At 28.3% G+C, this 18,671-nt stretch overlaps 2 protein-coding genes across 2 annotated transcripts; one reads left to right on the forward strand and one right to left on the reverse strand.

Annotated features, from left to right (window-relative positions):
• Nucleotides 1-1,757: 1,757 nt before the first annotated feature.
• Nucleotides 1,758-2,866, forward strand: MRS44_005483 (uncharacterized protein; the record flags this gene model as incomplete). Its single annotated transcript, XM_065622629.1, has 2 exons — nt 1,758-1,965; nt 2,025-2,866. The coding sequence occupies 2 exons, from the start codon at nt 1,758-1,760 to the stop codon at nt 2,864-2,866; spliced, it is 1,050 nt and encodes a 349-aa protein (XP_065478701.1).
• A 13,547-nt stretch (nt 2,867-16,413) lies between these two features.
• On the reverse strand, nt 16,414-18,249 carry MRS44_005484 (uncharacterized protein; the record flags this gene model as incomplete). Its single annotated transcript, XM_046283139.2, has 7 exons — nt 16,414-16,629; nt 16,684-16,753; nt 16,803-16,887; nt 16,940-17,216; nt 17,267-17,783; nt 17,839-18,082; nt 18,153-18,249. The coding sequence occupies 7 exons, from the start codon at nt 18,247-18,249 to the stop codon at nt 16,414-16,416; spliced, it is 1,506 nt and encodes a 501-aa protein (XP_046123811.2).
• Between the last annotated feature and the right edge of the window lie 422 nt (nt 18,250-18,671).

Raw genomic sequence — 18,671 nt, forward strand, 5'->3', positions numbered from 1 at the left:
CATGAGCCACGCCTCATACGGGTGCGTGTTGTTGTTGTCTCTCAAGCCATTGAGGAAACCGATTTCCTTCTGGGCGAGATGCCTGCGTTTCTTCAGCTTCCTTTTAAGGGCCTTCAATAAAGAAAGCTCTTCTCTAACGAAGTTGAATCGACTATCTGTATTATAACCAGGTGGAAAGAGGCCAGGCAGAAGAAGAAGAAGGTTGTAGCCGAAGATCGCGAGTTCAACCTAAACCTTTCGTTTGGTAGGCCGCGTGCCCACCGCAACGCTCCGAATGGCTCCGTACGATATCATCTCTCGTAGCCTATTATAGGTGCTTTTCGCGCCCCTGCGAAGCTTGCGGACCTCTTCGGCAAGGTCATCCTGGTCATATAGGAAGGCATGCCGATAGGCATTAGCCGCGCTGCTTTGATCCGCTGGTTAAAGGTCTTTGCGGAAAGTAGCCATCGCGATCTCGTTGGTGTGTTGTTGATTAGTTGGCCGGTCGCAGATTGGTTGACTGGTTAGTTGTGGTTGTTGTTGGTTGTGGTTGAACCTCCTCTCACGAGGATAACAGAAGCGTGATCCTTTAAGATTTTAACCTCTTCAAGTGGTTAAGAATTGCAAGGATGATTAGAAGGTTAACGTCGGAGGGGAGCTACTATGCGAAGGGGTTAGATTTTAACCACTTCAGCTAGTCAAGATGCAAGCTATTTATTATGAATAGAGCTAGTTTCAGCGCGTCATTGAAGCTATCGATAATTATATAGATAAACCTTATTAATTTAAGCCCATTGAGACCTCAGGCTTTAGGTATAGAGCCTTTATTATTGAAATTACTGAGATATTAATTAAGATACTTTGATCCCTATTTTGGGTGGCATAAAGTAATAAAATAATACTATATACTTTATATTTTCTTTATAAAGGGCTTTTTTTTAAAAATATATAAAAATTATTTCTAAACTCTATAGAAAGTTATATCTATAAAAATACTTCTTTTAAGTTTATAGCTGTTTTATTAAAGAAGTTAGGTAGTCTAGGGTAAGTGATTTCTTATGATACAGTGCGGTGGCTAACTTACTTGCATAGCTAACTTATTATATATATATATTAAGTAATTTCTAATTAATTAAGTAAATTAGAGTTAATTAAAAAAGCTATATTATAGCTTAAAAGATTATTTTAAAATAATTAAAATAATTAATATATATAAGTTTATAAAATAGCCTAACTTATTAATAATTATAATATAAAAAATACTTTAAGTAATAATATACTTATAAGTTATAATACCCCCTCTATAATTAATAAAAAGGTAGCTTATTATTAGTTAGGGGAGGTAAACTAAATTAAATTAATTAATAATCCTATATAAGTTAGATCTCTTACTACATAACTCGTGTCTGAGAGACCGGAAGGATGCCGATGGCGCGGGGTCCTTCCGTCAACAGCTTCCGTTCCGCAGCCCCGTCAAACCCGAGCTGGGACGGTTCCGACAGACTTCCCGTCAACGTGTTTCGAATTCCGGCGTAGCGTCGGCGAAATTTTGCACCGACACAGCGCCCGACGAGGACTTGGTCGGCTCATGATTTCCTACTTCCGTGGGCCGATCTTAAACCAAGTTCGTTTGGTCCTGTCGATCAATTCCGCTGTCTTGGAATAGGGGAGATATCTAGCCCTTGGCAACATAAAAGGCGGACTTTGTAAAACAATCCCCAACAAACTTCATCTGACCATTGTTCATTGTCTAGTAACCTACCTTGGTTTCTTTAAATATGAACAATATCCGCTCCTTTTTCTTTAGCCTGCTTGTGTTCGGGTCGGCTGCCTATTCTCAAAGAATTGACACACACTTTCATGCCTTGCCACCGGCGTACTTGAAGGCTCTTTCCGCAGCTGGTGGTGACCCATCGGGGTATCCCACTCCAGAATGGAGTCTGGATGCAGCTATGAAATCAATGGACATGATTGAGACTTCATTGGGTAAGCATACGTGGCCGTTTCTTTCTTCCGCAGGCCTTATCTAACATGGCATTCTCTAGGAATCCTTTCCGTGTCCTCGCCGGGTGTCTCGATTGCCGGAACTGGTGAGGCGGCGAGGCAGCTTGCTCGTACCCTCAACGAGGACCTCGGCACCTATGTTGCCAAAAGCAGTTTCAAGAGCAAAATTGGTTTCTTCGGGGCTCTTCCCGACTTTCAGGACGTCAACGGCACATTAGCAGAGATTGAATATCTCTACGGGGAGCAGAGGTTGTGTAATGGAGTCATTGTTTTCACAAGCTATGGCGGAAAGCTCCTCGGACATGCCGACTTTGCACCCATCTGGGCCAAACTGCAGAGACATAAAGCCCTTGTGTTTCTGCATCCGTCTGTACTAGACGTCGAGCCTCACTTGATTGGCCCTGCTATCCCACAACCAATCATTGATTATCCCCTCGCTACGACCCGCGCAGCAACAGATTTGGTTATGACGGGCACCCTTCGAGCCTGTCCTAACATCGACATAATTCTCTCTCATGCCGGTGGGACAATCCCTTATGTTGGCAGCCGTGCCATTGCCGCATTAGGTATTCCCAGCGTGGCAGAGGTTGCGGAAGTCAGTCTTGTGCAAGCTAAGGAGGATTTTTCCCGGTTCTATTACGACATTGCTCTCAGCACCAGCGCTGCCCAACTGGATGGTTTACTGGACTTTGCTAGTTCCGACAAAATACTGTTTGGGTCTGATTTCCCCTATGCGCCTCAGTATGGCATTGATGCAGTGCTGCTGGAATATAACAAGTATGTTGCGACTAATTCTAGGGGCTCCAAGGTGGCTCCTGAAGTGCTGCGACGGAACTCCCTGAAGCTTCTGAATAAGCACGCTCAAGGACATACTTATGCTTAAATTACTTTTTTCTTCTTCTTATCTTTCTCTTTTTTATTCTTAAACCTGTATTATAGGTTGAATTTTCATTAAATAATAAGCTAGTTATAAATATACGCCGTTCCCAGATGATCCCAGCAACTCGGGTAACTTTGATGGTAAATTGTCCATCCAGATTCGCAGATCCGACGGTACTCTAGAGGCCCCTGTCTTTAATAACATCAGTGAGTGTGCCGCCTCAAAGCGCCGACCGGACCGGCCGACACCATCGCAGTACGATCTTGTTTAACATATCGTAGAGATTCGAAGACGTCTCGTTCCAACCCCACGGAAACAAATCAATTGCTCGCAAACCCTGCCTCAGTGTCCCATTCGATCGAGATCGTGACTTCGTCGGTCAGCCGAATATTATTACATGGCCTGAGAGGCAACACACAGGCTTCGCTGGTCGGCATCGCTCTTGTGGGCATGGCGGGTTCCGTCCGGTACGTGTGGTTGCATGAAAACCACTCCCCCTTCCCGCCCAAACCCCCCACTCATTCGAGAACCGCCGCTGCGCCACCGCCAAATTTGGACGAAAAGATCCAGATCCGTCAATATCATCATCACCAACTGTCGTCATAGTAATCTCATTGGCGCTGGACAGAGAACCGCTTTGCCCATCATTTTAGAAGTCATTTCTCATATAATGACGCACGCCCGACAACGAAAGCAAATAGCTTGTCGACTTCTGTTAATATCCCGTGGCATTCTAAGGCACGAAACGTTAAAGGTAGTAGTAAATCGCCACGCTCTGTCCTTCGATCCCCTAAATACGCGCGTGGGCGGCTACCACCCGATGGTGGCTGCCACCCCAACATCTGAGTCGACCGAGAAACGGGTTCGGATCAGTGATTTAGTGTGACGGAATCGTTCCGTAAACCATCCATTTATAGCTATACTAGGCATAGTTTCGGGAGAGATCCGTTGGCTGCTTCGGAAGGTGCATCCTATTGGTAGAGATAGACGCATGACTCAGGGCACAGTAATGAAAAGACGCCACCAGATATATGGCAGTGCCCAAGACACTACATGCAGTGAGCATTAGTAACCCATCTCAGTTCCTACTGGTAGACTAGTAAGATTTAAAACAAAAGTTTCTAAGTCGCAGGTTTCTGATGGTTTAGTTGACTGCAATGAATTTAGCATCCGAGTGAGCAGCAGGGGTCGTTATTAGTGGCCACGGATTGGGGTTCCAAGTCAGGTGGGTCTCCCTCTTCTAACTTATTTATTTCGAGGCTGGATTCGCACTCATTACTTTAGAACTTTAAATATACGCTTAACTCTTTTAGTCTTAATATAAACAATACTTCGTGGCAAAATATCACGCCTGGTTGGGAAAGTTTAATATTCTTAGATTAATACTTAATATATTATATATCCTTTATAAAACCCATAATATAAATTCTAACTTATAATAGTATTTATATTACCCCCCCGAGCTATTTATATACTTATTTAATTAGTTCTCTAACTATTAGCTAAGTAACTTTTAAGAAATTAATTATAATATTATCTACTCCTAGGGAGGTATTTTTTATACTTATTATTATATTTTTTACTTTTTTAATAAGTATAATAATTATATAAGTCCTAAGGGGGATAAACTAGTTATATTTATTTATATTAAGTAAGGGGATATTAATATTATCTTAAGCAAGGTATAATTATATCTAATAATATACTTAAAGGTATTAAATATAACTAAGTTATATTAATAATTAAGATAATTAATATATAAGAAAGTATAATAAATATATTTTATATATTAAGTAAGTTACTAAGGCCTAAGTAAATAAGTTATAATTACTTATTACTTTTATAATAAGTAATATATATTAGCTTATATATATAAAAGTAAGTTACTTAATATTATTATTAATTAATAAGTATTATAAAGTAATAAAAAGTATATAATTAAGATATAATTAGGCTATAATAATAAGAAATTATAAAATTAATATATATAATAAGTAAATATAATAACTAAATAAGTATAATAAAAATCCCTTACCTTATATCTTTTATATTTAATTAATAAATTCTTAATTATTTTATATATTAGACTTTAATAATAAGATTAAAATACTTTTTACTTTTTAAGTAATTTAAAATAATCTAAAATTAAGTCTTTAATAAGTTATAATTATTTATAAGGTTTATTATTAGACCTTATAGTATTAATAAAAAATATTTAATCTTAATATAATATTATCTCTTAATTATATTAATTAATTAATTTAAAAAAATACTTTATTATTTAATTTATTTTTAACTTAAATTTATAAGAATTCCCTTCTTAGTTATATAATATAAAAGAAATAATTAATTAATTACTTATTAATTATAATATATTATTAATTAATATATATTAAGCTTTAAATTATATTAAGTAATACTTAAAACTTAAGATATATTTTTTTTAAAAATATAATTATTAAAGAGCTAAATATAAAAATCTAATAATTATTTATAATTAATTTTACCTTATAAGAAATATAATTATAAAATATAATATTTAATTATATAATTTTTATAACTTTAATAAAATTAGCTTTTTTATAAATATAATTATAAATAAAATAATTATTATAAATTTAAAAAGGTATTTAAAATTAAAATTAATATAACTTAGAAATTAAAAATACATTATAATTATTTAAGTAATTAATATAAAAAGCTAAGTAATTTAATTATTTATTATAAATATAAATAAATATTATTTTATTAATTAATATTAAAATAATAATCTCTTAGGTAATTAAATTATTATAATAACTTAAAATAATTAAATTAATAATAAAATTAATTTTAAGTAATTTAAATATTTATATTAATATATAATTAAATAATTAAATAGATATTATTATTTTTTAATTTTTAATAATTATAAAAAATTATTAATTTATTAAATTTAAGAGATATTATAAAAAAGAAAAATTTATTTAATTTTATATATTATTTTATTTCTTTTATTTATTTTAATTACTTAATATTAAATATTTTAAGTTATTAAAAAAGCTTATAATTTAAAAATATAATACTTAATTAAATATTTTATTATTTATATTTTAAAAACTAAGTTTTTTTTATTTTTTATATAATATATAAGACTATTATAATAAAAAGAAATATAAAAAAAGGCTTTTAAAAGAGCTAATTTTATTTTTCTTAACCTAGAAGTTATAGTCTTAAAGCTTAATATATAGCTATAAACTTTAATACTTATTAAAGAAGGGATTAAATTTTTTACCCCTTAGGTCTTAAGGACCTTAAAGATTATACTTAAGGCTAGATCTTAGTTTAAATACCTTAAAAAATAAATTAAAAAGTATTATAATAGCTCCCTAGAGTTAATTATAAAGGCTATAAAATCTCTTATAAAGGTAATAAAGGGAAATATATATAAGATTATATTATTAAGGGCTAAGATTAAAGACTTTTAAAAAATAAATAAGATATTAAGTTAATATTAAAAGGTAAAAAAATTAAATTATAAAAAAAAAGAAATAATAATAATAATAATAAAAAAATAAATAATTAATTAAATAAATATAAATACTTAGGTAATAATAAAATTATTAAAAAGTAATAATTAAGAAAAGTTAATATAATTAGGTATTTAATATTATAATATTTATAATAAGCCTAAGTATAATATAAGGACTTATTAAATAATAATTAAAATATTTAGAGAAAAATATAATAAATAGTTTTAACTAATTAAATAATTTATAGTCTTTTTATAATAATTCTTATTAAGAAAATTAAAATTTTTATTTTATTTATTTATTTATTTTATTTACTTATTATATATATTATTTTTTTATATAATTAAAAGAATTATATTAAATATATAACTTATTAAAGAAATATTTAAATTATATTTATAATTTTTAATTATATATTTATTTTTTTACTTAGATTTTTTTTATTTAATTATAATATAAATACTTAATTTAATTTTATTAAATAAAAGCTTTTTTTATTAAAAGCCTTTAAAAAAAAATTAAAAAAATATAAATATTTTATTTAAAAAAAATTAAGTTTCTTAATAGCTTAAGAGATAATAATAATATATATTTATATAAGATATAACTTATTACTTATATTATTAATATTAATATTATTTATAATATTAAATAATATAAATATTACTTATATATTATATTTAAATATATATTATACTTTTCTTAACTTTTAATATAAGAAGTTTAATAAAATTATAATATAATATTTAATTAATTAAAATTAATTACTATACTCTTCTCTAGATATTACTATAACTATTTAATATATTCTTATATTATATATAGTTTTATTATATATTTTATAATACCTTTCTTTTTATTAATAAGTTAAGCTTATCCTTAAACCTATATATATTACTTATATTATTATTCTTAAAGAAATCCCTTTTTTCCCTTTTAGGCTATAATATAGCTTTCCTAATTAGGCCTAATATATTAATAATTAAGAAATTACTTAGCCTAATATTAAAAATATATAATTACCCTCTAAGCTATTATATAAGGTTTAATTTAATATACCTCTTTAATATAAAGATATTACCTTAATATTACTAAGGTTATCTTAAAATAGCTTTTTTTATTAAGATAGCCTTTAATTAAAGCCTAGATATCTTTATATATTCTCCTAGGTCTTTATATTACTTAAATATAAATAAAATTACCTTTATTTTTTATATTTATAATAATTTATTTATTTTAATCCTCGCTAAGAACTTAAAATACTTAAGTCTAAATAGCTTTAATATTATAAGAGTTAATTTTTAATTAAATATAATCTCTTTTTATTTTTTTTTATTTAAATATTAATATTATTTTTTATTATATCTTTTTGTATAATATATATTATTAAGTTAATTTATTTTTCTTATAACTTTAATTATATTTTTATTAATTATATAATTAATAAGATATTATATTTTTATTATATTACTTAGGCTTATTAAGATCTTATTTTATTATATATAATTAATAATAAATTAAAGATTTATATTTTTTATAATTATAATTATAAAGAGTATAATATAATAAATAACTAAGATTTTTATTTTTTTTTATTTTTATTAATTTTTTATAAATACCCTTAAATCTTTTAGGTATAACTTAAGCTTATTATATAGCTATAAAAGACCTCTAATAATAATATAATAACTTAAATAATAATTAATCTCGCTATTAAATTAAATAAGTAATTATTACCTTAATTAATTATAATTTTACTTAAAACTTAATTCTTAAGTACTTAATTAAATTAGCTCTAAGTACCCTTATTAAAGCTACCTTAAAAAATAAAATAATACTTTAAAAGCTTATTTCTTTTTAGTAATTATTAATTTTTTTTTTTATAATTAATATATATTTTCTTTTCTCTTTTAAGTTTCTATAATTAATTTATATATTTTATAAATAATCACTAAGTTTTCTCTCTTAAGATCTAATTTTATATAATAATTATTATACCTTTATATATTTTTAATAATTCTTTTATTTATACTCTTAAGGAGGCTATTTTATAACTTAATAACTATAAAAATACCTCTTATCTTAGAGAGATTAATATTAATAAATTAGCTCTAAGTATTAATATTTACTTTTTATAGCTTTTATCTTTTTATTATAATAATTTAGCCCTTAATTATATTATTTTATATATTAAGAAACCTCTAGTTTATAATACTTATAAATAAATTACCTTAGGGCTAGCTCTTAGAGGCTATTTCTTTTAATAATAATATATTATTAATAATAATAATAATTCCTTAAGTAATAATTTATTTAATAATAACTAAGTTATTTATATTTATTTTTTTTAATTTCTTTTTTATACTTATTATTTTCTTTTTTTAGGCCTAAAATCTTCTAATATTATAAGCCTTTAGCTTTATTAAAAGAAATTTATTTTATTACTAGCTTTAATTATTATTAATATAAATAAGTCTTATATTTTTTTTATAATAAACTTATAATATATTTTATACTTTTTATTTACTTACTTAATACCTCTTTTCTTAATAACCTAATTTTAATAGCCCCTTTTAAGCTTTAATTTATTTACTTTTATTAAAGATATATAATTATATAATTTTTCTTATTAAGGCCTTTAAGGCTAATAATTTAATAATCTAGCTTTTTATTTTTTTACTTAGGCTTTAATTTAAAGGCTTTAATAAAAATATTATATAATTATATATATATTTTTTTTATTAATTAAATAACTCTTAATTCCTTTTTTATTATAGCTTTACTAAGATATCTTTTAGGCTAAATTAAGTATAAGATTATTTAAACTTATTTAATAAGAAAACCTTTATTAAGTTATTAATAATAAGTTTATTTAAGGGAATATATTTTATTTTAATTTTTTTTTTAATCTCTTATCTTAGCTAATAATTATATATATCTATATAATAAAGCTTTATATATAATTAAATAAGCTCTATTTTAATAAAATAAATTATTTATTAATTATTATATTAAATTATAATTTTAGCTAATATTATTAAACCTCGCTAAGTTATTAGCCCTATAAAATTAAATCCTAGGGTAAATAATAATTAACTTATAAAAATACTCTTTTTAATAACTTATAAAAGAGCTAAGAGCTTTATCTCTATAATAAATATAATAATTATATTTTATTTATTTACCTTTTAGGTAATTATTTCTCTAATAACCTTATATTAAATACTTAAGAGCTCTTTTAGTCTTTTATATTATTAATAAAGCTTATATTAATAACTATAAAAAATATATCTTTTTTAAATCCTTAATTTACTTTAAAGCTAAGAATATAATTTTTAATTTAAAATAAATACTATAAGACCTAATTAATAGCTTAATAATATTAAGGGCCTAGGTTTTAATTAAATCTTATAAGCTTATTTATATTAAAGGTAATATCTAGCTAAATTATTATTATAATATATATAATTATATTTATTTTTCTTAAGTATAAATAAATACTCCCTAGGGATATTAATTTATTATAAAAGAAGAGTTTTTTTTATATTATTAAGATAATTATCTTAAATTAAAATAAGATATTAAAAAGAAAATAATATATCGTATTAATATAAATAGCTTAAAAGAGTTATAATTAATAGCTTTCTTAGTCTTATATAACTTTTATCCCTAGGAATTAATAAAAGAATTTTTTTCTCTTAAGGTAATATAATTCTTATAAATTCTTTATTAATATTATTATTTTTTTTTACTTATATTTTAAAAAATAAAAAATATAATTATTTATATAAAAAAATAAAATAATATTATTAATTATTTAATAATAATTTTTACTTAGTATTTTTTTTATATTATTACTTAAGAGACCTCTCTTAAAGTAATATTATTATAATAAAAGAGACTTTTTTAATTTATATAAAACTTTTTAAAGCTTTAATATTTTACTTAGCTTTTAATATCTCTTTAATATCTTTATAAAAATATCTTTATTAAATAAAATATATATAAAAGTATTAATTATATTATATGATAATATCTTATAATATCTTATAATTAATAATAATTATTAAGGTTTTAAATAATATATTTATAAATATAATTATATATATATCTTAATTATTTTTTATTTATTAATTTCTATAAATTATAAGATATATCTTAACCTTAAGGAATTTATTATATTTATTTAATTTATAAATATATACTTAATAATACCCTAAGACCTTATAGCCTCTTATTATTAGCCTTAAGACTTTTATTTATAAGTTTAATTACTTATAGGTTTAAAGATATACCTCCTTAGCCTTATAAATTATATCTTAATATAAATAACTCTTTATATTTATATATAAACTAAGAAATTACTTTAATAGCCTTTAATATATATTAATATTAAGCTATTTTTTATTAATAAATATATGGCTTTTTATATTACTCTTAGGGGCTTTTTATATATTTATATCTAGAGGGTAAGTTATATTTTTTCTTAATAGTAATAAATTAAGGCTAATTAGGCCTTTAAGTACTTTTTAATAAATACTTTTATAATACTTTAAGGACTAAAAGGTTTCTAAGAGAAATATAATATTAAAAGAAAAGTTTATATATATTTTACTAAGAATATTTTTACTTTCTTTATATATATTCTCTTTATTATATTTCTTTATATCTAAGCTAATAACCTAGGTATAAATAAATATTATTAATAAGGAATTAAATAATATAAAGAGGACTTTAAACTTAGCTAATATATATTCTCTTAATTTAAAAAGTCTCTTTTTATATAGTTTTTTTATTAATTTTAAAGAGAGGTCTTAAAATATTTTTCTTTCTTTATTATATTTTAATTTATTAATCTTATTTAATTCTTTATTTAGGGCTTATATAGCTTATTAACTTAATATTTTTTATTTTATTATAAGCTCTTAGATTTACCTTTAAATTACCTTAAGGTTTTTTTTAAAAAAAATATCTCTTAAAGACTTAATTTAATTATTAAAGAATTATTTCTTATTAAATATAATATCTTAGGTTATAATTATTTCTCTATAAAATAGATTTTATATATAAAATAAATTACTTAAGGTATAATTAATAAAAAATCTTATTTATCCCTAGGGAGCTTACTTTTATAAGTAGTTTTATTATAGCTAGGTATTAGCTATAAAGGTATATACCTTATAGCTAAATACTTATAGATATAAGAGATTTAATTTTAATATATTCTTAAAATATTATTAAAAATAAAAGATTTTATAAAATAATTTCTTTTTTTTTAAATTAAAAATATATAATTATATAAATATATTATTACTTTTATTATTTTTAATTAAAAATATTTTAAAAGCTTAATTTTTATTTTTATTATTTTATTTTTTAAATAATTATTATTTTAATTCTCTTAGCTTTATTATTTTATATTTAGGTATTTAATATAAAAAGCTTATAATATATTTTTTTTTCTAAGAGATAAATAATTACTTAAAGGTAAATTTTTATAATTTTATTATTATACTTAAAGACTTTTATTATTAAGGAATATTAAACCTCTAAGAGCTTTAAGAATTCTCTTATTATTAAGAAAATAATATTTATATAATAATTAATAATATAATAATCTTATAAATAACCTAAGGCTTTATTTATAAAAATTTAAATAAAGATATAATTATTATAGCTTTAAGTTATTAAGTAAAAGTTTATAATAATCTATTCCTTTAGTTTTATTTTTTTTATTAATTCTCTAAGGGCTCTCTAGATTATTTATTAAGCCTTAGCTATATTATATATATTATAATTAATTATAATAATTTTTTTTAGGCCCTAAGAAATATTTAGCCTTAATTTAATACCTCTTAAGATAATTATAAGGTATTAAAAAATATTTAATTCTAAGTACCCTAGGCGCTAATATTATATAAAAGAGTTTCTCTTAAGTAGTTTTTATATTATATAAGTTATATATTTATATTTTACCTTAAGAGAAAAAGTTATTACTTTATTAACTATAAGTATAGCTTAATTAAATTAGCTTTATTAAATTACTTCTTAATACTTTAAGACTTATTATTTATAAATTTTTTTTATTTTTTTAAAAAGGCTATTATTTACTTTTCTTAAGTAATTTTTATTTAATTTTATATTTTATTAAAAGCCTTATTTTCTTAGCTTAATAAATAAAATAAGATTTATAATAAGGTTAATATATAAGGTAATATCTTAAAGCTTTAATTTTTTTATTAAATTATTAGCCTCTCTTAAAGTAATAATAATATCTTTATAATTATTTATTAATATTTAATTTATTCCTAATTAAAAAAAATCCCTTTTTAAGGTAATTTATAGGTTTTTAAGCCTTAAAGTATCTTTAAAGATATATAATATAGCCCTAGAGTTAAATAATATATTATTTCTTAAAAAGTAATACCTAATAGCTAATAAGATTACCTTTTAATTATAAGAGCTAATAAGTTATAATTAAGCTAATTTTTTTAATTTAATTTTTTATATTTAATTAGCTAGGTTATTAATATTAAAAAGAATTTTTTTTTTATTACCTCTTCTTAAAATATATTTAATTTATATCTCTTATATCTCTTCTTAAGGAATATATTATAATAATTAATTAAGAAATATAAGTAATTATATATTAAGTATATTAATTATATATTTTTATCTTTAATCTCTTAGGCTTTTTTTATTTTCTTAAAATTCCCTTAAAATAGCCTTTTTATTATCTAAGTTTAAAAGCCTCTTCTAAGTTATTTCTATTAGCTACTATAAAGGCATTATATATTATTTTTTTTTTAAGGATTCTCTAAGATTATTAAGGGCCTATCTTATATTTATAACTATAAGGGCTATTATAAATTTATTTTCTTTTATATTATTTTTTTTATTATATTATAAATAAGGATTTATAACTTAAAAAATAATAAATAAAATATTTTAAAAAAATCTAAGAAATATTAATTTATTTTTTTAATTTTTTAAAAGTTTATATCTTTTATTTTATTAATTATATTATATTACCTTATAATTTATTTATTAAAAGCTTAATAAAAGATTAAATAGCTTTAATAAGGTTTTATTAAGTAATTCTTATATACCTTTTAAGCTTTTTACTTTTTATATATTATAATTAAAAAGAATTCTTTATATAAAGATTTTATTTAATTTATAAATATATTATTAATTAAGTAATAATAATAAATAAAAGGCTTATTAATTATCTTAAAGACTTAATCTTAAACCTTTATAATTCTCTTCTTAAGGTTTTTATACTTAAATAAGAGATATTTATAAAGAGTTTATAAAAAATTATAAGTCTAAAGATTAATTACTAAGAGGTCTAAGATTTTATTAGCCCTTTAGTTATTATTTATATTAGCCTTAAAGAAAAGATTTTTTTCTTAGAAAATAATACTTAAGCCTTATATTAAGGGGATTCCCTTAGTAATTATTACCTTAGTTTTTAGGCTTTTTTTTTTTATATTTTATATATTTAGCTTTATAAAAAGATTTAATACGAGGCTAAGCTTATTTTTAATTAATAAATTAATATAAACCTATAAATCTTAGTTTTTTATTTTTATCTTAAGGATATTAAATTAAGTAATTTAATTATTATTAAAGATTAGTTTTATATTTATATTTATTATTATTATTTAAAAAATAATTAATAAATATTCTTTTATTTAATATTTTAATTAATAATTATTAATTTATATATAAGACTTTTAATTATTAATAAATTAAGCTTATTTCTAAACTTATATATATTACTTATATTATTATTCTTAAGGGAATTTCTTTTTTCTTTTTTAAGTTATAATATAGCCTTTTTAATTAGGCCTAATATATTAATAATCTAAAGATTACTTAGCCTAATATTAAAGGCATATAATTACCTTCTAAGTTATTATATAAGGTTTAATTTAATACTTTTAGTTATATTAACTCTCTTTAATTATTGCTTCTTAATAATTTAGCTATTATTTATATATTAATACTTATTTAATTAATTACTTTTTTACTTTTATTTATAATTATCTTTTTTTTATTTTATAGCTAGTTTTTTTTTATTTTATACCGCTTATTAAGAGTCTTATTTACCTATTAAAGGATTTAATTCTTAGTCTTTAATAAGGCATTTTAATATATTATTACCTTTATTCCTTTTAAAAGCCACTTTAATACCTTAAGAATTAATACTAGGGAGCTATTTTAGTGCTATCTTACTTATCTTTTAAGGTATTTAGATTATATACTAGCCTTAAGCATAGTCTTTAAGGTCTTTAAGACCTAAGGGTTAAAGAGGCTAATCGCCTTTTTAATTAATATTAGAGTCTATAGCTAGATATTAAGCTTTAATATAATATTTCTTAGGTCTAAAGAAATAAGTCTAGCCCCTTAAAATAGGGAGGGTCTCCTTAGAACTCCGCAATCCTCCGGAGAGAATAACAACTCCGGTCTCACCCCTTGGCCACCTCGGCGAAACGTAACGACGCAGTCTATATTGACTACCAGGATTCTGCTGGGTCAGCTCGCGTTGTATCCGAAGATGCTGATTGAGGGGAAGACACTTCCCCCGTTCATTCACGGCCAATGTTCCTTGTCCGATAGCTTGGCAGACTCTTGTTCCCAGGATGATAATCTTCAATGTTTACCAGAGACTCTGGCCATCCGCGCCTCCTTGGTACGAACGTTCTTTCACAGGACGCCTGGAAGCCGTGCCTTCGTGTGGGAAGCTATTTACCGCGAACATGCCCGGGTGAGGGGACAGGTAACGTGGAGCCCTTGCCCCGATCACCATTCGTGAGGGACAGATCTTTGACTCTGGTGCCAGATCAAGGATCAGCACGTAGAGGCTTCTCTGGAGACTGCGCAGGCTATATGCATCTACCTCCTCCTCCAAGCCTTGGATAGGGAAACTATCGCTCAGAACGACACAGAATCCGTGGTTCGAGATATCGCCGTACGTACTCTGTTCAGTTAAATGATCAGCATGAGTCATGAAATACTCACTATGTTAGAATCTTGCAAGTAGGTTTTATAACCACGAGGACTATGCGGCCGAGCAGCGGGGCCTTTCGAGCCTATCGTCTCGCCGCATATGGGTCTTTAGAGAGAGTGCACGTCGGTAGGTTTCCACGGCTTCGCTCTCCCAAATGACGTGCGAGAAGTTGCTGATCTTGCTGCGCCGAAGAACACTCTGTTTGGTGTTTATAATGGAACGAGCGTTTGACTTCATCATTGGCGGCCGACCTAATCAGTGTAAAGGAGATGATATTATGCCTCTGCCGTGTGCACGAGGCTTGTGGGAGGTGAACTGCACGCATGAATGGATAAGGAGATATCGTGATATAGAAACAAGGAGAAAGAGTGATCGCGTCTTGACGGTTGGTGATATCAGGGATTCGCTTGAGCAATTGGATGTGCAAGATTTGAACCAGGAAAGGGAAATCGACCTCTTGTCGTGGTGTAAGGATATAGATAATTATGGTATAATAGTTTTGATAGCGGCAAGTTTGTGATAATTAAGAAATCATTCTCGGTATATTATTGTCAATAGTCTTCGTGTCCTCACTGCCGTTGACGAATATATAAGGGATCAATACTCCTACTAAATGCAAGGGAGTAAGGGAGTGTACTTCAGGTAAGACTTCGGGGCATTTAGCCCTCAAGTTACTAATTACATCCATAGAATGTACAGATCTGGCGGTGATCTTGTATCCATCCCGGTACACGACACTCCGCATAGACTGTCTGGGGATTAACGATGTGCCACTTCATGACCACACTATCACCACCTCCGGCCGACTGGAACGGAGCATATCTTGGGGGACAAAGTGGAAACTACCTTCATCCCCGCAACTATCGTAATGGGCCCTGATGGCCACCCAATATACCTATGCTCTATAGTATGCTATTAAGAGTAGATATCGTTAATAGACAAATCCTATCTAGCGAACTATACACTTCCAGAGCTTGAATCACTGACAGCCTTCACGTCTTGATTCAGGAGACCTTTGAAGCCTACTCAACATGAGCATTGTCCCCATCTTGTTGATGCTGCTTGTCGTCGATGTTTCTTGCCATCTGAGACGTCTCATTGATCATGTAGCGGCTCATGTCTCTGCTTCCGACAAAGAGAGGGGCGTCCGAGAAGAGACGGTTCATTTCCTCGAGCGGCAGCTTTCTGGTCTCTGGCAGCATGGCCCAGAAGAAGATGGCATTACTCAAGTTTGTCACCTGTGAACAAGTCGTAAGTAAGGGCCATACAACCATCGGCAGTTTCTGACTTACGACGAAGAGAATATAGAAGCGCCACCCCACATCCTGCATTCCAATAGGGGTCACTTGGCCGATCATTGTGCTGAATTGTGTGTTAGTGCTGTGACTGTTATGCTGGTGGATAGACCTACTTGAACGCGAAGGACGTCATGGTTGCCAGAGCCACACCCTTTGCCCTTGTAGCTGTGTCGAAGATCTCAGCCGGCACAATCCAGGCTTTGTAAGTTGTTAGCTTGCGTCCCATGGGCGACGAAAGGGCTCGACATACAAAGAGATCCCATGCTGGCGAAACAAAAGTTAAACAACCATGTCATGATGATGAATCCCCAGTGAGCTCCGGAATTGTCCTCAGAGGCCGGGAACTCGGCCATCAGGACGGTGCTGACGATGTACGTCACGCACATGGCAAGGTTTCCAATGATGATCATGCTTCGGCGACCAACCTTGTCGACAAAAGCCATAATGATAATCTCGCCAATAAGCCCAATGACAGAGTTGATGGCCTGATATCGGAGGGTGTCCGTGCCGTTGATGCCAATTTGCTTCTAGGTGTGCGTAAGCAAGGTGTAAGTTGTGAGAATAACAGGGATCATACAAAGATGGTAACAGAATAATACTGGATGGCCGAGATACCCGTCATTTGCGTGGCAGCCTGGATAGCGCAGGCAAGCATGACTCGACGAAAGTTGGCCCTGGTGCGGAATAGCTCAGACAAGGACTTAGCCTCGGCCTCAGCCTCGGTAGCCACCTGGAGCTGGATCTGCTGGAATTCGGCCATGACCCATGGGTCATTGGTATTGCCCTGAGAATGTAGCCTCGCAAGGGTGGCGAGACCCTGTTCGTCTTTGCCTTTCTGGAGCAACCAGCGAGGCGATTCAGGGAACAAGAAGATAAGGGCCGAGAGTATTCCAGCTGGGGCAATCTGCAGACCAAATGGGATTTGCCATTGACGGTCATCAGTGAAGCTGACGTAGGTGCCGTAGCTGATCCAGGCACCGCAGACACCACCGACACCAAGCATGAACTGTTGCAAACCCGTGACAAGTCCACGAATGTCCGGGTGGGCCAACTCTGCCTGATAGAGTGGAACAATCATTGTAAGGATACCGATTCTTCGTAGACAAGGTTTAGTCAGTGCCTTGGACTTGGTCACGGATGTCGACCTACCCAATTCCGCCGATGAATCGACCGCCGATAATATAGCTGTAGTGTGGAGCACCAGTCTGAAGGCCACCACCGAGGCAGAAGATCAGACCACCGCTCAAGATTGTGCCGCGTCGACCGAAATAGTCGCTGATCGTTCCAGCGATTGCAGCTCCAACAAAGGCACCGGCCGTGAGAAGGGACGCGACGAGGCCGATTTCAGTAGTCGTGGGTGTGAATTTGTCCAGGAAGGACTGACTAGCAACGACTGACGTGGCAGACACATGTTAGTAGGAGCAATACAGAATAGGTTCGGTGTAGGCCGTATGTATTCATACCTTCAGCGACAATCGTGAGATCATACCCATACAGGAATGATCCCACGGCCGCAAAGACGCCCACTAGAAACTGATAGACTCGAGGGGGCAACGCCATGGTCTTGGTAGGGAAGACTTGACGTTGGGTGGGATGTTGGTAATGCAATTTGATCTGTTGGTAGGCAGATAAAAAAGACAAGCGAGGTTTGCAGATCATGGTTCGTTTGGGCAGGGAGAAGCTGGTCTCGATATAGTTGGCTCATCGCACCAATTTGTCCCGAAAACTGGTATCGCGCGGGAATCCTCGGGCCGCTTTGAGACCATGAGCTGTACTAGCTACCCCAAAAAGAGTTCGTTCATAGATGGCATGCGCACCAATCATGCTCACCCCTTGCAGAAGAAACCTGGGGGTGGTGCAGATCCCCGCAAACGGCGATTAATCATCTGGGGTTGTGTGGAGAGAAGATGGGGAGACAAACGCCACCATGAACCGCGCTATTTAGCGAACCAGTGACATCTACCCAATCCCGAAACTCAGCC

Source organism: Fusarium solani (genome assembly GCF_023522795.1).
Source record: "Fusarium solani strain SB1 chromosome Unknown bctg00000002, whole genome shotgun sequence".
In the NCBI taxonomy this organism is placed as follows: Eukaryota; Fungi; Ascomycota; class Sordariomycetes; order Hypocreales; family Nectriaceae; genus Fusarium; species Fusarium solani.